This window comes from Gopherus evgoodei, chromosome 3 (assembly GCF_007399415.2).
Source record: "Gopherus evgoodei ecotype Sinaloan lineage chromosome 3, rGopEvg1_v1.p, whole genome shotgun sequence".
Classification (NCBI taxonomy): domain Eukaryota; kingdom Metazoa; phylum Chordata; order Testudines; family Testudinidae; genus Gopherus; species Gopherus evgoodei.
In genome coordinates this window covers 31,512,995-31,535,507 of record NC_044324.1, presented here as the reverse complement: position 1 = coordinate 31,535,507, position 22,513 = coordinate 31,512,995, and the positions used below count along the sequence as shown (strand labels likewise).

General features: G+C 43.5%; 1 protein-coding gene across 1 annotated transcript; it reads right to left on the bottom strand.

Moving 5' to 3' along the window:
* Positions 1-13,373: 13,373 nt before the first annotated feature.
* Positions 13,374-21,731, bottom strand: OSR1 (odd-skipped related transcription factor 1). The gene is made up of 3 exons (XM_030558435.1): positions 21,456-21,731; positions 14,990-15,681; positions 13,374-14,446 (listed from the first exon to the last, which is right to left on the bottom strand). The coding sequence occupies exons 2-3, from the start codon at positions 15,634-15,636 to the stop codon at positions 14,311-14,313; spliced, it is 783 nt and encodes a 260-aa protein (XP_030414295.1). The 5' UTR covers positions 15,637-15,681; positions 21,456-21,731; the 3' UTR covers positions 13,374-14,310.
* Between the last annotated feature and the right edge of the window lie 782 nt (positions 21,732-22,513).

The following is a 22,513-nucleotide window of genomic DNA, read 5'->3' as shown; positions in this document are numbered from 1 at the left end:
AAGAAGAACATGTAACACTGAAGGCACTGACATGTAGGTTACACTTGCACTGTGACTAGAGACCACAGAAAACAGTTAAAAATAAAACAAAAATATTAATAAATTAAATGAATAAAAGCTGCTATTGATAGTTACATCCCATACTAAGTCATAGTGTCTCTTATTTATAAATTATTCATTGGAGCAGATTATTAGAGGATGCCTTTGAGCAAACCCAAAATCTGTAACATTCAGAATTGAAAATCTCTGACATGACGATGACTCTTGCTATTTGGGCAGTAGTCCCATGTGTATTTGTCTGACCCTTGTGAAATACTGACTGCTCTATATCTGGGGTGAGGTGCTTGTCTCCTGATTTTCTGCCACGAAATGACCTTATAGAGCCACCAAGCAATTATATGCCTTTGGTAGACTTGTCAGCCTCTGAGTGCACTGATCTAAGCTGGCGATATAGCTGGGTGGTAGACTGCATGCTTTGTATGTATGAGGCCCTTGGATCAATCCCCAGCATCTCCGGGTTCATTTTTATTTTGGGGGGAGGGATAGCTCAGTGGTTTGAGCATTGGCCTGCTAAACCTAGGGTTGCGAGTTCAATCCTTGAGAGGGCCATTTGGGTAACTGGGGCAAAAATCTGTCTGGAGATTGGTCCTGCTTTGAGCAGAGGGTTGGACTAGATGACCTCCTGAGGTCCCTTCCAACCCTAATATTCTATAAGCTCCACTAAGTCTGTCTGATCTTAGGTAGAACTAATCACCTATTGGTGTATTTTCCTCTGCCCAAACAACCCAATGGCATTTGAGTCCCCAGTTTCACAAGAACAAGGGTAAGGTATGAGCTATAGTCACGTCCAACTTGTATATGGCCAGATTGGAGTAGGAGCAGAGAATGAGCAGCCAGTCACACACACAGTCTGTATGAGAGAAATAGAATGTTTTATTTATTTCTGTGGAAATACCTAGTATGTATCCCACCAGAGCATCCATTTGTCTGTTTGAACTGGGAAAATACACAACAAACAGATCTGAAAATATCCATTTGATTTTTTGTATTCATGTGTTAGAGCCATCTTTCCACGAGTTTTACTATCGTAAAGATTCACAGAACCCAAATTCCAAAGTCACATGTGGGAGTGTTCATGGATCACAGAGTTGAAATCTCCACAGAAAAAATATTCATGTTGAAAGTGCTTATTCACTCACCCACTCGGGAATCAGCGATAGCACCATGCACCCCATGTGGATACAGCTTGAAAAGAAAATATTGGATAGTCAAGAACTCATCACAAACAATAGAGTATAGAGTTAAAACAATCCATCCAATGTAAAATATTTAATACTTTAAAATAAATGTTGTCATTTATTTTGTAATACAATTTGAAAAAGTTTTATGCATATGTTATAATTATTTGCTAAACTCTGGCCCCATATTGGCATATCTGAGTAAGATTTAATGACAAAGGGCCACATTCTGCAAGGCTTGTTATAGCTGAGATATAGAAACACCAGTTTTAGGCAAAATCTGAGCAGACAAGGATCTAGATTTATATGCCCTCATTCATACTAGATCCCCAGCTTCCACTGATTGCAATAAATCATTAATGGGTCAGTATATGGCCTACATGTATTAGTTCCTCTTCAGTCAGAGAGGTATGTGACAGCTGAACTGAGGTCATATTTATTTTTCCCATGAAAAAGGATACAGAAAAAACACATACATGAAAGGGTGCCTATCTGAAATACTGCAAGGAGACTCAGATTCTCACATATTGGATCTGGGCAAACCCACAGTTCTCACATATTGGATCTGGGCAAACCCACAGTTCAAGCAACTATCTTAGGATTCTCATTTTGAAAGATTTTCTCTCTGCAATTTCTCCTTCAGCCACCTTTCTATCCCCACATTATTGTAAGAGGCAACTCATCCAATTTCTAACCCCATCCCATCAGAAGGACAGGAGGAGGAGACAATTCCTAGCTTGATTTTCCTCCCCTCAAATTCCTCTAGCAGACCATTCTTTCTCAGGATCCTTCAAATCATAAGGCTGTCCCTGAGAAAGTTATGATTCTTGGTCAATCATGACATCCAGAGAGCAACATGACTCACATATGAAAAAAAAACCCACCATTTTTTAGAAGACAAAGACCCTGATCCAGCAGGGTACTTAGCACATGTGTAATTTTCAACATGCGAAACTTTCACTTCATTGGAAGAGTCTCCTCACAAGCTCAAAGTTATGCATATGCTTAACTGCTTTGCAGGATCAAAGCCCAAAGCAGCACTTTGTTTAGACAGAACTAAGATAACTCAGTAATTTCTTGAAACCTTGTGTAATATTCCTCCATGTCCAAATTCAGTCCTGTTGTTCAGATTTTTCTTTTTTACTTGCATCTAAAATGCATTTGAGCATTTCCTTCTGATATTGCAGAGCTCTGTTCTGCAGGCAAAGGGCACAGTCACCCTGCATTGTGCGCCCATAAAGTTCAATAAGATAATGTAAGGATGTAGGCTAGATCCTCAAAGATATTTAAGCTCCTGATTTTCATTGATTTCAATGCAAGTTAGGGGCTGAAATTTCTTTGAGGATCTGGACCAGAATGATTATCTACCTCTGGAAGGGACAAAGGGCAGGTAACCAGATTTTAGAAGAAAAATAAAACTTTTTAAAATCCATGTTACATTGAGCCAGTTTAATAGTTCAGCCTGAGCTGATTTTAAAAGTCTTTCTTTCCCTTATGATGTAGAAAACATACCACAGTATTTTACATAATGGGCCAAACCATTATAGCTGCTAATTGGAGATGGATGAATTCTTAACAGCAAATAGGTCCTCATACATTTAGCCCTTTTTTGTTCATATGTTGCTCCTGGTTTATATGATGCATTTGTTAATAACAAACATTCAACCAATGATTATGGCAAATCCCAAAGGGAAGTAGCCTCCTTGCAAATCAAGCACCACCTACATTGATCTGTGCCTCGGTCATTCAGCCAACAATTCATGCAAATAAATTGCAGCATGAGTCGTTTGCAAAGTTTCTTATCTGTGATGGGTAATTTGGCCCCTGAGTCAGAAGGACTTGTTTCTGCTCCATGATTTGGGCCCTGATTCAGGAAAGAATCCCTATTTAGGACAGCATTTAAGCATACCAATTTAGGGCAGCATTTAATTTTAAGACTGTGGTGTTTAAACACATGCTTAAATAGAAAATAATAAATTGTAAGTAGTAAGTAATGTATTTCCAATGTGGAGAGGCAGAAAAATCACATTTGGACTAAAATCTATTATCTTTTTAACATTCAAAACATTTTCATAAATAAATTGGCAGTTATCTGAATATGTGCTGGTGGCGAATAGCATACTCTCCACAAATAGCAATAGAGCAGAAAACACCGTTTTGCAAAACTAATTTAGTGAAAATCATGTCATTCATTTCTTTTTAACCAGACTCTGAATTTGACCTAATTTACACATTAAAATAATGGAAGTTGCAAAACCTAAAAAGAAAACCCTAGAGGAGTTTCATTTCTGTGCCTACTTGATTGGGTCTGTTACTCTTTCTCTTTGCTTTTATCCTGGCTGGATTAACTCAGTGAATTTGCTTTAGATTATTTTCATATTAACTAAAATTTCCCAGAGGCTGCTGGTATTTGCATTCAGTAACTTCAGTAGCAGATATAACATTGCACTAAATGTGCCATCCACTGAATCTATGAAGTTGTTAGGAAACCGAACACGTGTTCCTTACAGATGTTTGACCTGAGGCAGATCAGAGCCGTACAATCCACCTATGGGTCACTTTCCTCTCCATCTGGAGATCTGTACACACAGGACTGAATTCAACACTGATTTATAGGCTGGGCAGCCCCATTAAAATCAATCATCAATCCTGAGTGCCAGAAATTCAGCACCAAAATCAATGTGGCCTGGTTTTTAAAAGGTTCTGGGTACACTCAGCTCTCAAGGACTTCAGTGGGACTTTTTGGGTGTTCTGTGTCTTTGATAATCAGACCACTTATATTTTGGTGTAAATAAGGATTTAGGGGCCCAACTTTGGATGTCAAGACTCTTAAATCTATAATTAGCCAGGCCCAGAACTTCAAAGGAAGTCAGTAGCCTAAATACCTTTGCGAATCTAGGCCCCAGCCTCTACATGTCCCCATTTAGTTCTTTCATCATACAGCTTCTCCATTGTGGTAGAAATGGGGCCTGGATATGCCCCTAGGTAGTTCCACTGGCCGCACGTACATGCAGCACCCTTATGAGGCTGCCTGTGGGCTTGCTCGTGGATGGGAACCCCTTTCATACACACTTGTTTTCTCATTCATCATTCTCTTCCCTAGGCTGAGTCACGTTTTGATGATGCAACATAATATTACATCATGACATCAAGGCTTGTGACAACTACACTAGGAATAAGAACTCTCCTCTCAACCTACTTTAACTAGGTTCCTCCTCTTCTGGCAGGATCTCCAGCACAGGAAATCCACCCGGTGTATCCCAGGAGCATAGCAAGAGATTTTTACCTCTAATTGGAATTGGATTCAACACCACCATTTACAAAAGCCATTACTAAATGCTGATTTCTATGAAAGTTGTGTCAGTTCTGTAACTTTTTTGAACAGGCTGATAGTGGTCCAGTGGAAAAGCTCATAGTTCTTATGGTCGGGAATATTAAAGATGCCATCTGCTTGCTTGTTGCTTTTCTCCAATTATAAAACACATTGGAGTAATTGCTTTTGATTATGTTTAAAGTAGGTACTGAAAGTTTAAAACTTGAGGAAATTCCCAGCAGTTCATTTTAAATGCCTGCCTCCCAGTTTTGTAAATGAATATCCTACGTCCTTTGATGCATTGCTGAACCTCTTCTCTCCTCGTTTTGAAAATCTGATTTTTCCTCTTTGCAGCCCTTCAAAATAACATTATTCATCCACTGAGGAAAATAAACAGCTGGACATAAACATTTCCCAACTGCTGGAGAAACACTAACGGTTTCCTAAACCAGCTCCAAGTAGTCGCCATACTAATGCAGAAGGGAAAACTGTTTCGTGGCCTGGATACTTGCCTGTGCTAATGAAATAATCAACAATATAAGGCTGGCTGAGTCACTCTGCTGTGGGGATCATCAAATGTGCAGCTTCTTAATTATTATTTAATAGTTACCGAGTCCAGCCAACAATGTGCTCAGTGCTGTAAATGAGAGTCCTTGCCCCCAGTTGCTTACAGTCTACATATGGCATAGGCCCAGCAGACAGTAATTGGTCAGACAGTAGTCATCCAACTGCACACTTGCTGGGTGGTGCAAGCTGAAAAGCAGTGGCAAAACTGTAGAATGGTCATGAAGGGAAGTCTTCAAGCAGGAGTGTGGTTTAAGGAGAAATCTAACAGGCAGCGCCCAATGGACACATGAGAAGTAAGGAACAATTCCAAAGCAAGCAGGGGTAAATTTTGTTGTAGATCTGTAAATTCTGAATCATACTTCTAGTCAGCCACATCCGATCCCTCTTTTTCATTTGCTTTTCATGACCATTCACATGAGCCAAGTTGTGTGTGTGAATGTTTGCGGAAAGCTACTTTGGAACCCATAACCAAGATTGTTTTATGATTAAACCAAAATGTGTTTTGTCAAAGCACAAAATTCATACTGAGTGCAAAAGGAAGTAGTTTATAAAGATCAGGAAGCAGAAAAAATACCATGCAATTTAGGCAGTCCCAGGCCCAGCTCAGACAGGGTAAAATTCACCTGTATGCAGAAAGCCATTACAAGGGCCTACATGCCACCTGAACCTTTTACAATGTGAAGCATATACCCACTTCTTCATGCATGTGTCCAATTAGCTTCATGGGCAATAGTGTGGGGGACAGAGCCACGGTTCCACATGCTCCCACTCATCCCCACCCACTTGCTGTCTGAGAACAGCATCTAATACACAGACCCTATGCTCCCTCCACTACATGGAGCTAAGATCTTATGACTAGCCGTCCTCTGAGCTGACAGACAAGGAATTGAACCAGGGATCTCCTGAGCTAAAAGCATGAACTGCTAAGGCTATTTTTAAGATGGGGGCTGTAACAACTCAAAATATCTGTGAAGGCCCATGGGATAGGGGTGGATCATAATACAGCACTCACCAGTAGGTTACACTGTCTAGACCGGGGTAGGCAACCTATGGCACGTGTGCTGAAGGCAGCACATGAGCTGATTTTCAATGACACTCACACTGGCCACAGGTCCGGGGGGCTCTGCATTTTAATTTAATTTTAAAGGAAGGTTATTAAACATTTTTAAAACCTTATTTACTTTACATACAACAATAGTTTAGTTATATATTATAGACTTATAGAAAGAGACCTTCTAAAAACATTAATGTATTACTCGCACACGAAACCTTAAATTAGAGTGAATAAATGAAAACTCAGCACACCACTTCTGAAAGGTTGCCAACCCCTGGTCTAGACCTATCCTGAACACTTGTGTATGGGGAGGGGAATAGTTTTACTCTCCCTTATCCAGAAGGCTTAACTGAGACTTACCCAGTGCACAGGCCTTGTGTTGGTTGTCTGGACAGGGCTGGATTTCACTCCTACTGAACCCAGACTCCTGAATAAATAAGTAAATACTCCCTACAAAGCATTATGAAGAACCTATAGGCTGAAATTTGTTCACCTCCTAGCTATAGAATAAAACCATGGTCTGCTTAGACAATTTGTGAATGGAGAAAAAAATGCAAAATTGCTGAACAAATCGGTAGTTAGACCAGTTCTCACTCCAAGCATAAAGGAGATCATGGGACAAAGTACCAAGATATGAGAGGGTTAAGACTATGAAAGAGATTTGGGGGAAGTGACGGGAGCAAGAGAACAAGTGGGTAGAATAGGGCACAAGCAGGTTTGCTTAGAGCTTTGCAATTGAGGACAAAAAGCTTTAACTTGATGTAGAAGGCAAGAGGAAGTCAAGGGGAGGCTTAGAAGAAGGGGTTGACATGGTCTGTGAAGTGACAAATGTCGTCGTTATTGCAGCTCTCTCTAGGTAAACTGAAGCGGAACCAGGTAACAAGCAGGGAGGCCTGCAGAAGTAGAAGCTGTGCTAAGCATGAGATGACCAAAGCACAGACCAAGGCTCTAGCGGTAGGTGGAGAGCAGAAAGGACAGGGTTGCCCAATGATACAAGTGACAGATGTAAGAATGAATAGGTAAGAAGAGAGGGGAGTTGGAATTGGCATGGGAAAATAGGAAGGATTGAAAAAGGGAGTGAAACGATGAGGGGCCAGATCCTCAGTCAGTGCAAATCAGCATGGCTCCACTGAATATCTAGGCTGAGAAGCTGATGCTTCATCACACTCACTGTCAGAGAGTAGCATGATGTACAGGTAGCAGCACAGACAGGAGAAGGAGTTCAGGGGCAGAAACTGAGATATGCAGATAAAGAACACAATTATAATAACCCAAGACGTTTTTAACAATATAGCATACATTGCTCTAGCATAAACAACACTGGGCCCAATTCTCCTCTCACATACACTTGTGTAAACCAAGGGCTTGTCTACATCAGAAAGTTGCAGCGCTGGTGAGGGAGTTACAGCGCTGCAACTTAGGAGGTGTACACATCTGCAGGGCACCACCAGCGCTGCAACTCCCTGTTTGCAGTGCTGGCCGTACTCCCATTTTGTCTCGGGTGTAGAGGATCCAGCGCTGGTGATCCAGCGCTGGTAATCAAGTATAGACACTTACCAGCGCTTTTCTTGACCTCCGTGGAATAAGCAGGTATCCCAGCATACCTGAGGAAGCCTCTGGTAATCAAACTGATCTCCTTCCCCAGCTTGCTCTCGCGTTCCCCGAACCCCGAGCAAGCAGGTCTCCTTCCCTGAGGTTTGCTGGGTGGTTCCGGGAACGCGAGAGCAAACCGCGGCGAAGCTGGTCTCCTTCCCCGGTTTGCTCTTGCGTTCCCCGAACAAGCAGGTCTCCTTCCCTACGGTTTGCAGGGTGGTTCGGGGAATGCGAGAGCAAACCGCGGCGAAGCTGGTCTCCTTTCCCGGTTTGCTCTCTCGTTCCCCGAACCCCCGAGCAAGCAGGTCTCCTTCCCTGCGGTTTGCAGGGTGGTTCGGGGAACGCGAGAGCAAACCGTGGCGAAGCTGGTCTCCTTTCCCGGTTTGCTCTCGCGTTCCCCGAACCCCCCTTGAAGCCGCCCAACAGCGCTGCAGTGTGGCCACATCTAACACCACTTGCAGCGCTGGTTGCTGTAAGTGTGGCCACTCTGCAGCGCTGGCCCTATACAGCTGTACTAATACAGCTGTAACAACCAGCGCTGCAAAATTTTAGATGTAGACATGGCCCAAGAGTAGCTCCACTTCAGTCAACTGAGTTCAATTGGTGTAAAGGAGATGAAAACCGAGTTTATAAACCATGAGCCTGCTCTTCATGATTCAGCATATCAGGTGTCAAAAACATTGACAAGCCAAAGTGAGATGTGGTCCCACAAGAACTCGAGCGAGGAAGGCAAATTGGAATCCAAAATGAGGGATGTGGTATTTGTCCTCATGAAAGAGAGTTGAGAGATACAACCTCACATTTAAAAAGTCAGTTAGCAACTGTTGAACTGTATGGGTTAATACAGTACATTTGGTTTCATTTTTGCTGTTAATCTCGTTCAAAGTTGTATTGAGAATTCAAATTTAACAGTTGCACTTATCTTTAAAAATAAATTAACCGGAGTTTGCATAATCGATGGAAACAAATTGATGTGCCTGTTTAGTGACAAAGGCTATTCTGGAGTGGTGTGCCTGAAAGTTTACAAAGAGAAATAATAAATGCATTGTCACTTAGAACTTGTAAATCAAGATTAGATATATTTTTAAACACTTGCTGTAGTTCAACCACAAGTTACAGGGCTCTGTTGTGTTCATTTACCTGGTAGGGAAATTTAATTCTTTCCCCTACATGAGTTACTGGGTGAAATTCTCTGGTTTGCGTTAGACAGGAAATCAGAGGAGATTATAGTGTTCCCTTTTGTCCTTTATATATGAATTAAAAAATAAAATAATCAACAATGCTATTATCTTAATCATTCTTCTTCTTGTCCCTTTTCTTACACTCCCATTGCCTGTAATGATTATTTCTAGTGTTCTGACTAAGCTTAGCCTGTAAGCTCTTTCAAACAGGAACAGTCAGTAAAATTTTCCCTAAACTCTTTTGACATTTAAAAGGATTTAAGAGACTAAGTCGTTTTGGTGCTTTTGAAAATTTTCCTGGTGTCTTGTCTATGTTATGTGAGGTGTCTCAAATATAATAGATGCTGTATAAATGAAATACAGAAGGGAATGTTTTAGTACCCGCCACTATCCTAAAAAAAAAATTCAACTAAAAAGGCAGAGAAAGCCATTTAAAAACAAAACAAAAACTTAGCAATCCAAGCAGACAGGGCACATGCAATAAACAGATGTGGCCAAATTCATCCCTGGTATAACCCAGTTAATTTCAGTTCTAAACTCCTAAAAAGACTTACAAACTTCAATAGCGTTCTACTCGGGATGAATTTGGCCCATGTTTATTCTGTTTAGTCACAGTACAGGAATGTATGAAAGAAATGCATGCTGGGCATTAGTTTCAATAAGAACTCTATCTCTCAACAAACCTCCCAAAGCTGGAAAAAAATACATATGAATCTAACTTTCCAGACTCCATTACATCTATTGGACCAGATGCTGCTCTCAGTTGCACATGTCTGAATCTGAAGCAACTCCTTTCACTTCAGTGCAACTGAACTGAACCCACTGTGCACAGCAGTAACAACAACACACAACATTTTCCAAGTCAGGCCTCAAAATATGCCTATGAGGTAGGTAAGTATCATTATTTCCATTTTACAGATGAAGAAACTGAGGCAGGCAGGCAGGTTAAGTGATTTACTTGAGGTCATGCAGAGAAGAGATTAGAACTCAGAGATTTCTGGATTACTGCACCATGTTAAGTTAAAAACCATACTGCCTCAAGATACAGCCCTGTTACAAAGTAGCATGGATGCCTCAGCATGGTCACTTCCAGAGGAAGCTGGAATTAATATGCAAATCAAACAGAATTTTAGAAAGAGTGAACTTTGGTACCTTCTGTAAAGGCCAATGCAACATTGATCCAGCAAAGTATTTGTTGTACCAATACATAATTTCAGTGAGGCTTTCACTCTTCTTACTGAATTCAAAGGTGATCCTGCAGGCCTCACCAGTAGCAATCTGGCCTTAGTGAACTCTGCAGAATCACAGTCCTTTAATATAGTATAACTACATTTTATGAGCAGAAAAAGTTTTAATGGAACATGAAAAAAAATGTGACAAGACATCTTTACATTTTAGTCAAACTGGACATGGAAAAATGTCATTTTCTTTGTAAATCTTGTTTAAAAGAGGCAACTAGAGCCAGATGCTGTCATACTTACTCAGGCAAAATTCTTACTGAAGGATATTTTCAGGGTGAAAATTGAAACCTCTGAAAATACTGTATATGGAGATCTGATTCTAAGAAGCCTAAACTAGTTATATGGTAAATATCAACTATGAAGAGTATTTAAACAAAAAACACATAGGTAATTGATCATTTAAATGACTCTCATGACTGATGTTAAAATGCCCATCTCCAACCTAGTTTCCCTCAATTGTTTTGGGGGTTCCTATTATTTGTCTGCTAAATGTAACAACACATCTCTTCTTTGCTATCATATACACGAAAGGAACTGCTGCATTTACAGCGCAGAACATAAACCCAGATTTAAACTGATAGAGGAAACTGACAAAATGCAATTTTGCATGACATGCTTGCACAATCAGGCATGAGACCAAGAGAAGATGTTTTTGACTAATCCAGACTTCAGTTTATAGAAAAGATTTACCCTCTATACATTCTCAATAAATTGGCAATTCTCATTAGATCAGTTCTAGGGGGTGGGCAGGGTTTCCCACGTGAAATTGCACAGGGAAATTCCTGACAGCAGTATGTGTTCGTGGTCAAAATACCAAGCTGCTGCCTTAGAAATGAACTGCTTCCCGTGCCCAACATGAGTACAGAAGGACCAGCTTCTTCATTCCCCACCTATACTATCCTACAATGAAATGCTTAGGATTAATAAACAATAGATCAGATTTCTTACCTTTCATTGGTTTTTCCCTCCTACAGAATTCAGAGTTCCTAATCAGAGAGGATAAGAACATGATGAGGCCAGCATGGGAATGCTGCATCTGACTAATAGCCCCCTTGGAAGTGAATCAGAATTATTTATTACTTAGATAAAAGATGATTCGCTCCAGGAGAGAGTCATTCACCTCAGCCCCCCACGAATAAACTCTAAGGAACATTCCTGCTCATTTGTTCCCTATAATGAATTACAAGGGGTTAGTGCAGAAGGAGAGGTGTCTGCTGATCCCTTTCTTTCTGCATGGTCCCGTGATATTTGCCATACTTTCCTTAAAAACAGGGGGTAACGGGTGGGAGGAACCACCGAACAAATGGTCTAGCAGAACTTTGAGCAAGGGTTCAAATATCAGGTATACCTGGAGCTTTTGGTACCATCTTAACAGAGGCCGTGCTCAGAAGTAATGCTCCTCCCCGGGAGGCAGAGGGTAATGCTTCAGTAACAGCAGCACCGTTATCCCCTCCTGTGGCTGGGAGATGTCATTTCAGTTCCTAGTAGCTTGAGAGAAGACCTGGCTCATTTTCCGAGGCAGGCACCTGACTGAGACCAGAAAACCCTAGGGTGTTGTCAGTACAGGGCAGAAAGCCAACTGTTTGGGTAAGGCACTGGTCTGAGAACCAGGTGATTTGAGTCCTAATCCCAGCTCTCCCACTGGCCACGGACAAGTCACTTCACCTGTCTCCTAGTCTGTTTTATCTAGGTAGATTGTCAGCTGTTTGAGGCAAGGAAGGTCTCCTATTAGGGGTACCACAAAGGTATTATATAAATAATAAAGAGTTTATAAAGCTACTTTGGTGCATGTGCATACTAAGGAAACAAGGTACTAAATACAACTATACTGTTTTTAATTCACTCTCTAATACATCATGATTTTTCCTCTCAGCATATCTATTCCCATACAAAACAGGGCTGCTTAGCTAATACTTTGTATTGTTTGTCGCTTAATGCAATCGTTGATTTTTCCAATACAACTACATATCTTTACTAAAGCCACTTCTGCACAACTTAATTTATATTGGCCCACTGGAGATGTATCAGTTTCCACTGTATTTATCGCTATATTTAGTCAGCAATCATTATCTGACTAAACTAAACTCTGCAAAGGTTTTCATAAGAGGGACACTGGAATTGATCAGATGTACTGAATTAGTCATGTAGTGGTATCTGTGAATATCGGTATATATATATATATTCACAGATACCACTACATATATATAGAAACAAATGAGGGAAAATACTTATCTTCCCAAATAAAAAACAAGGCAGTAGTATTTGTTTTATCATTCATAAGATTCCTTGCCCATATAAATAGTATCTTTGTAAAAACAAAGAGGGAAAATGGAAAAGAAGGGAAATAAAATGTTTTTGTTTTGATTTCAGTGCTTTATACCTTTAAGCCTTATGATTTGGAAATAATGAAAACCTGAAATAAAAGTTACTATTTTGATCTGTAATAAGGCAAATTTGTTTGATTTCAGCTTTTTTATTTCAGAGGTGACTTGCGGATGATCAGGGAAGAAGCTGTTCTGTCTGTGAATTTACAAAAGCAGCAACACATGCTTTAAAAGCTCAAATGGAACCGTGCTCAAAACTCCCTTTCCATGTCTCAATCCAAAGCAGTTTTGCAGTGGAATAAACATCTCTGATCTAAGACAGCTGCCTGTAGTCAAAGGCCGCCCATCAACACAAGAATGGGCCAAGATGCAACTGATAAATATATACTACTGACAATGAAAGGGGAGAGAGAATGAAAAGGAGTGTTTCCCCCAAGGCCTCAGGCTGTGTGAATGGCAACAGTTTGCCCATTATTCATTTGATTTGTTTTTTAACACTTTTGACATCTAATCTTATCTGCTAATACCCAAGATTTAGTTACCAAGGTGAATTTTTCACACTAGGAGCACAGTGATTTGATTCAACTTCCTCTCCTCCCTCCCTCAGATCTATTGACTTTTCCTTTGTAGGTAAAAACAGTGACTAACCCATACCAAAAAAAAAAGAAGTCTACTTTTAACATTTGCCACTCCCCCAGTACACAATTTGTGAAAAATAATTAAAAATATTACACCGCCTGAAAAGGAAAGTTCTGACAATTGGGGGAGGGAGTTCGATTGAGGATAGACCTGAAAGCAAATGGTTAACAAACATTCAGAACATATGTGAATAGTACATCCAGTCAGGCTTGCCTGTAAAATAACAATTTATTTTAATACTTAAAAAACACAATCCAGTGATAAATGTCAATTACCAATAATCAGCATAAAGTGCCAAATAGCCATACAACTTTTTTAATAAACAAAACATACTGGAATGTCTCTTAGTTTTAATTTTTTGAATACACTGTTCAGAAAGCCAGCCTTTAAAATTCTCAGGTTGAGATTTATCCTGCGCACTCTCTCATCGGGACACACACAGACTTTAAAGTACCACTAAAACCATGTCGTGCATAGCATCAGTTTGATTTATTGCCATTATTCTTTCCTTTGGGTGTTTTTAAATAAGTCCACAAATTACAAACCACCTCTCAAGGCACTAGACCACAAAACAAAAACAAGATCTTCACTTAGTGTTGATGCTGCAGCTCTAAGCTCTATATGAGGCTTTTAGTGCATAGCAGACTTCACTTGAGATTTAGGTCACTTTGGAACATTTCTTTTTAAAAAGAAAACAACAACAGAAACAAACAAGTCTGTACGTTGTTCTCATGGTCTCAATGGTGCTGTAACAAGAAGCCAACGTTTCAGTTCTTAATTGTCTTCTGGAATTTTTTGTTTCCTGAAGTGTTTAAGTAAGAAGCGTTATACAGTCAAAAAAAAGTATAAAATAAAAAATGTAAAAAGTAATACCTTTGGAAGCTATTCTTTTGCTTTAAAAAAATGAAGATTCCTGTCCAATACGTGAGCACCACCTTTTGGCATAAAGTTTATCAAAGCCACACAAGACAACCAGTTCTCTTGCACTCTCCATATTATTAATATGTGTTTCAAAGGCAAAACAATATTTTAAGCCAGGATTTGGGAACCTTTTAATTAAAAAAAAAAAAGTTCAGTGCTCCCATCCTGGGGTTTTTTGTGTCTGTTTTGAAATTGGTACAAAGTCTGAAGGGGGATTTAGTTCATGGGTGTTGGAGGTTTCAGCATTTAAGTTTGGAAGGTTTAAGCTCCTTTACTTGCGTGTGCAGTGTCTTGTGGACAGCTAGAGTTCTGGACTGGCAAAAGCCTTTCCCACATTCTTGACACTTAAAAGGCTTTTCTTTAGAATGAATATACCTGGGGAGAGAGAATATAAATTTACAAACAGTGACAATTCAATCGGGTGACCTGTCAAAAACCACCCCTTGTTTGTGGCCTACATCCCAAACTACTGCTGAGGCCCAAATATGAGATGCTGTGTATAACAAGAAGCCAGAATGGGGGACACCGGGGGAGAGGGATCATTCTTTTACTGTAAATGCCTGGTTTTAATGGCCACTCTGTATTTCTGATTAAAATCACTTTCAAAAGTAAAAAGGAAAGACTATCCCAAATTGCCTGCAAAGAAAGCGGGCAGATGAGGGCATGATCCTCTGCGGTGTACAGGGAAGGCAAGTAAACCTCTATGACAGTTTCATCTACCAAATCAAGAAGCCCCAATCACTTGGGACATTACTAAACTGTACAAAGCAGTAGACAGCCTAAGGTGACACTTCTGCATTTACAGGGGGAAATGGTCTAGCTCACCTTTCTATTTGCGGTATAGGAGAGGGAGGGACAGAGCCAAGCAAAGTCTATGGTTATAACCCCCCATCCCTAATATTAAAATGCTGGAGTTACCTGTGATCCCGCAGATGATCTTGCCTTCGGAAGGCTTTGTGGCAAATGTCACACGTGTAAGGCCTTTCATCGGTGTGGGTTCTTTCGTGAATCAAAAGGTTATAGGACTTGGTGAAGTGTCTGCCACAGAATTTGCAGACGAATTCTTTCTTGGTTTTGGAAGGTAACCTCCCCCTGGTGGGTTTCTTCTCCGGGGAGAGCTTAGTTACCTCGAGCAAGGAGCCGAGCCCTGGAGGCGAGCTCTGGCCATCCACCTGGCCCAGTTTAGAGTGATCCTCTTGGGTGGCGGCCACAGCTAGGTTGGCAAAATCAAACCGGGGTTTGGTTTTGAGGGGCACGCTGGTGGCTTCTTGCTTGGGCTGGATGACGTGTGGGAACAAAGGGAAGGCAGGCAGCTGGAACCTGGCATCCACCAAGCTGGACACCCCAGGCACCTTGGAGAAGGAAGAGCGAGGCAAATGCATGGCTGGGTAACCCAATGTCCACTGGTGCAGGTGAACGGCGTGCAGGGCGCTGAAGCCGTACAGGTTGGGCAGGTGGTCCGAGGGCACCGCGGGCAACCCGTTGAACGCCTGGAGGAAGGAGTAGTTAGTGAGCTGCAGGGAGGGGTGAATGGGCACTGGAGCCGGCAGAGTCTTACTTCCCATGGTGGCCACTGGGGAGGAGGATCTGGGAGCAGGGAAGGCGAGTGTCTGGAAGAGAAAGAGAGACAAATTCCTGTAACAGGGAGGCCACAGAGACAAGTCTGCCCCTCCACCTGCTGCTCCCCTTTTCTAGGGCTGGCTTCGGAGCCCCGGGCTGCTGGGCGTTTCCCAGAGGCAGTGGCAGGTCAGTGGAAAGGTGCCCATTGCTTGAGGTGGCTCTGGCGTTGTGCACCTTGGCCGCTTCCCACAGCAGCCGTGCAAGCCCCAGGCTCACTGGACAGATGTACAGGTCTTTAGGAACCCTTTCGTCTGCCCCCGCCCCGTCGCCAAGCCTGCTGCTAACACCCCCCACGGGAGCCCTGGTTAGCTGCAGCGCGGCCTCCTCCGCTTTATGCACCGCTCGCTGGGGAGGCTGCGTGTAACTTCAGGCTACTCGGCTGCACCGGGCACCCCCAGGCTACACCCCCAGCCACCCAGCTTGCTGGCATGGACGTGCCAAGCCCTCCGTGGCAGCTCCCGCAGGAGTCAATGGCAGAGCCCTCCTGAGTCCCAGGAGACACCGTTTTTTCCTGGCAACTCACAGGGTAAAAGAGTTAAAACTAAAGCGCATCGCTGCCGTATCCTGCCCGTACGAAGCAAGGGCTCGCCCTCTGCCGCCCAGGGGAGCGACAGGTCTCCCCGCCGAGCCCACCAAGCCGTGACCTCCAACGGGAAGCAGAGTGCGAGGGTTTCACCCTCGCCAACTCCCACCCCCTGCCTCTGGAGAGCTGCGTCTCCCAGCGCTTCCCCGTAGCCCCTTCCAGTTCCAGCGCCAGCCCTTGAGCTGCCTCCTCCAGGCAAAGGCCGGGGCAGAGGTGCTGGAACAATGTGCATAGTGTGTGGGGGGGTGGGGGGCGGGTGTGCTGAAAGCCATTAAACCAAATTGTAAACCCTGGAAGCGATGAAAACCACTTCAAACCAGCACCCCAGGTCCAGCCCCTATGGCTGTGGGGGGGGGGGATGTTCTTTGAAGGCTGATAATGGTAACTATTAAAGCCCTGCGCCCCAGTGTCAAGTCTGAATTTTCGTTTTTGTTTCCTTTGGAAGGGGACGAGCTTGGTCGAGATCTTCGCTAATCCGGCTAGATGCTGGCTTAATAAACCCCCATTTTAAAACTAGGGGTGAGCAAGAGCCTTTCCACAGCCGCTTTGCAGGGCACTACAGTACGTCTCCCGCGAGCGTTCCCACCGCAAGCGCTGCCCAGTTAGACCTGCGCTGCCCCATGCCACGCCAGCGATTTTCAGTCCGCTCTCCGCGCTGAACTCACAGGCAGATCGGCTCAATCGTTGCCGCGCTGCAGGGTCCCACATCCTCCTGTTTGCGGGTTTGCACTGAGGCGGGGGGAGACCCAGCCTCGCCCGTGGTACTACAAAGCCTGCCCCTCCGCTAAAGTCTGATTAAAAACCCCATTGAAGTAAAGGGGAACTTTGGATGAGACGGGGGTGTTTTCAAATCAGGGTCCCTCACGCTGGCCCAGCCGGCCCGCTGCACTGCGCCTCGGGAGGCAAAGGAAATATTGACAGAGAAAAAAAAAAGTAGGTAATCGGGAAAATCTGACTCGTCCTGCAATCACATGAATTGACACACGCACATCTCCTGCCAACCGTTTGGTAGGAGATGCAGCTCTCTGGGAGAAACAGCGGCAGATATTTTAAAGCTCGCCCCTCTTAAGGGACACATTTAGATTTGGGGGGGGGGTTGCTTGCTCTTCTATGGTTCTTGATGTTTTTTTTCCCAGCAACCAGTGACTGCCCAGAGCATGTCTCTGGTGCTGCTAGTTTGAGGCCCTGGGGCTGGATTAATCATTTGCGACCGTATTTCTAATGCCAAACTGCCAGTTGCTCTGAGCATTTATCCAAAGCGATTCTCCCCCCGCCCCATGCCCGAAAGATTATGGATTTCAGATCGAGATGAAGGGACTTTTTATGACTTACTAAGGCCCGGTTTGGAGAAGAGTTTACAAACTAGCACCAGCTCGCTAGCTGTCTTTATAGACTCCGGCGCAAAGAAAACCTGATGGCCGAAGAGTTCTAGATCCCAGGCAAACCAAAGATTTATATATGGATGCGATTAAAAGGAAAATAGCCGTTGCAGAAGCTATGCTAGGGGTATGGGGCCAATGCGGGAGATTATGAGGGGGGATTTTTTCCCCCTCTAAGCAGCCCCATCCTCTATCCCAAGGCCACCTTTCACACCGCTTTACATAAATCAACCACAGGAAAAGAGACGCAAATCCTATAGGAATTCCATCGCAATGACCCAGAATAAAAGAGTGTGACATTTCCCCCAGATTTGCCTTTGCTAATTGGATACATTTTGTATAGCAGCTGATTGAAAAACCATACACCGTACTTCTCCCGTCCCGTAACTGATCAGGGGCCAGTGGTCCAACCTGCGTTTGAGATTTGTTCTTCAACCGAAGAAACAAACATGGTTTAGTTTTAATATAGTGCCAGGTGTCTCCTTCTTGCGGTACAAATGTCTTGATCACTTATTTCAGGAACAAACTAAACTAAACATACAGCTGCCCATTCCGCCTAGATACCCGGACGATCTGGCTGTCACATCGGTTACAATTCTAAAACATTCTCCTGGCTAATTCTTATCTCTGAGAAAACATGTGTCAAGCAACAGCAAACTCAACGAATTTCGAGACCAGAATTCCGGGGTCCTTCCCTCTTTTCATATCAGATGTTTTATTTAAAAAAAAAACAGAAATATAAAACACAAACCCACCAGACAGATTTAGGTAAAATCTTGTTTTACAAGGATGTCACATTTTTAAAGAAAATCGGTTTCAGTTTTCCAAACGAATACATGGGCAACGATTCTTTCAAACAAAAGGAAGTACAAAAAAAATTCATAATAGCATCCATTGTCCTAATGATGTTGTTTGCGAGAAGCAGTATTATTTTTTTTAAAAGGAAGGGGCTCAGGGGGCGGGGCATTCAGGTTGATACAAGTTTGTTGGCATCCTTCCAGAAATGAAAGCTACACTTCTGCTCTGTGCAGCTGGGGCAGTCAAAAATATAGATGAAGAGAAGCTTATTTCGCAGAGAAGTCTCTCTTAAGACATCAAAGGGAATGTGTATTTCTCTCTGCAGTACTTTTCTACTCATTCCCTTCCCCACAGAGAGATCAATGTTTCTTTGATTTCGGTGTCACCTCTACTTTAATTCTGCTTCATGTAAACAGATCGTTATCTTTTTTTTAAAAAGAGCCTGTGAGTTATTTGCTTGAATCTCTCCCACCCCCATCGCAATAAAACTGTACAGTTTTTAAACACCAGATTTGCTTGCTGAGTAATTGAGAGCAAGCCACTTGTGTACTGACACAGGACTGAAACAAGACCCACTCTTGCCAAGATAAATTTACCCTGCAAAATAAGATCATAAACTTGAAAGACGACATCTGTCCCCAGCTTTCTTACCCTTTGTCCTATTTTGGAGATTTGGTCATGCTATTGTCTAATTGCCATTGTTTTACAATCACAGGAATCTTTACGTTCCAGATAAATTCAATCTAAATATTCTCCCCTATTTATAAGTAAGAAAAAAATGTGAGCAAACTTGTTGTTGGTAGCCTCTCCTGAATCGAAATTAAATTAATCTCACGGTAATCTTGTGGTTAGTCAGTCTTTCTACTTTTCACTTTGAATTATCTATTTCTGATGTGTCTTTTGAGAGGGATATTTGTTATATTAAATACTTGACTCATAAATAATGAGTTTTACTGATTAGTTCCACATGGGGAAATAGATGAAGTAAATTAGCTTGAAATGTTGCTTATTTTTACAAACATGATAAATTGGTGGTTATAAAACTTCAGATTCTTGGGGCTTTCGAGGGTGGGGGAATATCTAGAACTCCTGCCACAAGGCTCATCTGTCAAAAAAACACTCTGTTCCGAATGAACTATTTAAAATTTGTTAGCCAAATCCCTTCGATTAAACTGGAACGGTCTGCAGAATTTTATCAGAGTGCCAGGTGGCCAATATTTCCTTCAAGGCGACAGAATTTGTATCAGTTTCAACGAGGAAATTGACCTTATAATTTACCTGTGTATCGGAAACTAGCTGCAAAGGGAATTGGGGCTGTAAGTTGTTCTTTCGCTCTGCATTTGAGAGCGTGATGCTCTGGAGACTACAACTAGAGAATTTCGCGCAGGTTTCTTCAGATTATTAATGGAGTGTGTAGAATCTATTAAGGAATGTTTATTCGGGTCTAACTGAGCATGGAAGAGGTAATTGCTTACATTAATGAGGACGGGAAGGACTAAGTCAGCATATCTCTGCTAAATCCTTATAAAATCATCGTTCACATTTTATCATGAAATCAGTGCTGACACGCCTTGCGGACCACCGTAGCGAATGCGGATTAATACAGGCATATGTTAAACTCAAAAAAAACAAAAATCCAGTTCCGTACAGATTGCTCAGTTTAGGTATTCAATGCAGCCTTTTAAACCACTCAGTCCGGATCCTCATGAGACAGCAATTATGATGTTCTTACAGTGGAATTAAACATGCCAATTTAACGTATTTTGCCTCCTTTCAAGCACAGCAGGGCTTAGGGATGCCCTCTGCTAGAAAGCCTGCATATGGGTTTCCTAGGGGTGTCATTTAATACACAAACCAGTTGAGCAATTAGAAAGATACCTGCGAGCGTAAACGTTTCATTTATTATAGGATTAAACTGTTTTAAATACTTGCACACTCTTCACACGAGAGTCCGGAAGTCCCAGCCTTCCTCCCACGTTACGGAGCAAACGGTGCTCCGTAAATAATCGGTAATAGCAACTTTTTCTTCCATCCGCAACCCCCTTTTCCCTTAGCTTCCCGAAAGAAGACAAGGACAGTTACTACTCCAACGCCTCCAGCTATGGCAGGCCAGGCTCCCGTAGGCCTCGGGCAATCAAAGCGTGCAGGTTTTCGACTAATCTCCTGACACCACTGATCTTTAGATCTATGTATCCTGCGGTGTAACTCGGTTGTAGGAAGGTGATAGCATTATGCTGCACTAGCATCTTGATCAGGTCCCTACTTATGTTTTTACAGGGCTGAGTCCATTTTAAATTGGACAACAGTGCACCTGCTTGGGGTCAACAACTCCAAACACCTTTCTTGAGTTTATTTTCTCCCCCATCCTCAACAGCAATCTACAAAAGGTCCAATTTTTATAGAGTTCCCTCCTGACAGCCAGAAATAACAATAACAGTGAATAATCCTCACTTTTGCAGTAACATTTGACAGAATTGCCTGGAAATAAGCGAGTTTCTCTCTGCACAGAACTTCCTCCGAATGGAGGCAACACATCGGACTCATGTCAGTTCTGCTCTGTCTGAAAGAGGTGACTGCTGCCTGATAACTAAAACCCGCAGAATTGCTTACACAATAACACAAATCTAAACGCGCAAGTCTACACACTTTAGGGCACTCGAGACTGCTGGGGACTGACTGACCCCCAGTTTTGCAGACTGCATGTCAGTTTCATCTCCATTTAAAAGCATAGCTCGGCCGCACTGGGGAAGGAGCAGCTCCATATGGGATTAGGCTCGCTTTTAAATATCAGCAAAATATCCAAGCACCCTTTAAAGACTTTCAGACAGGCTTCCCTCACCCCGCGCCCCCAAAGGGGAAAAAAAAGTCCTTCTAACGACAGCAGATCTATCCCTTCACCTGCACTGTCGGAGGCGGTTAGGGGACACTTTGGACTGATGTAGACAACCACAGAGACTTGGGGGGAGGGGGGAGAAACAAAAGGAGTTGTTGGTTTTTTATTTACCTAATCCCGATCTGTGCTCCACCGCTGGCAGAAGTGACAAGATCCGGGGCTAAATTGGAGCTGGTAAAAAAAGTTGGGCTAAGTTAGTGGCCCTGGTTGGGCTCTCTTTGCACAGCTCTTCCCCTCCCCCTCTCCCCCTCGCTCCTCCAGCTGAGTACGGACAGATCCTAGAGAGCAGAGGGAGCAAGGTGCTCCTGGGGATGGAGATGGTGAGAGTCTCCCTCCTCCTCCTCCTCCTGCTGTATGTGGGTCTGAGGGCAGGCGCGCCTTGGAGAAGCCGAGCTCAGACTGGAGTGATCCCTTCCCTCCAGCCTCCTCCTTATTTCAACCCCCAACCGGACGCTGGGCATGCGCACTACGGGGGGAAAGTGTTTCGCTGAGAAGATCCAACTTTTCAACTCTCCGGCTTGTTACGGAGCGGCCAGATTCCAGCCCGCACGGCTCCTAGGGCATCTCCCTGCAGGAAGCCCCCTCCCCGCGCCTGGGCACCCGCGGGCGACCCGGACTCCGAAGCCACGCGTGGCAGGGGAGCAGCCTCAACGTCCCAGCCCGGGAATCAGCCGTCCCCTCCGCCCCGGGGAGCCCGGAGCTGCCCAGTCCTGGCAGTCCCCCGCCCCTGCCCCCCAGCGCAGCCCCTAAGCCGCGCTCACTTCACTCCCCCGTGCCCGGCTCAGCGGCAGGGTCCCCTCCGGGTCAGAACTCACAGATTGCCCCGGGGCCAGGATTTGGCCCCACTGGGATCCACTTCCCTGGCAGGATCCAGTGGATCCACCGTGCCCGGAGACCAGATTCCCTCTCCATACCCCCAGCTGGATCCATTCTCCAAACCCCGCACGAGATCCACCCTCCATCTCCCACACCACATACCGGTGAAGAATCCACTAGCGGATAAGACCCATTTAACCTGGGCTCAGCCTTCTCTCAGCATCCTTGGCAGGATCCACTCCCCAGGCTAGATTCACCGATCCAGCCCGCCTGACCCTGATCCACGCGCTCCATTCTCAATTGGATGGATCCACGCGCTCCATTCCAGCCACTGTGAAAACAGCCAGGTCCCT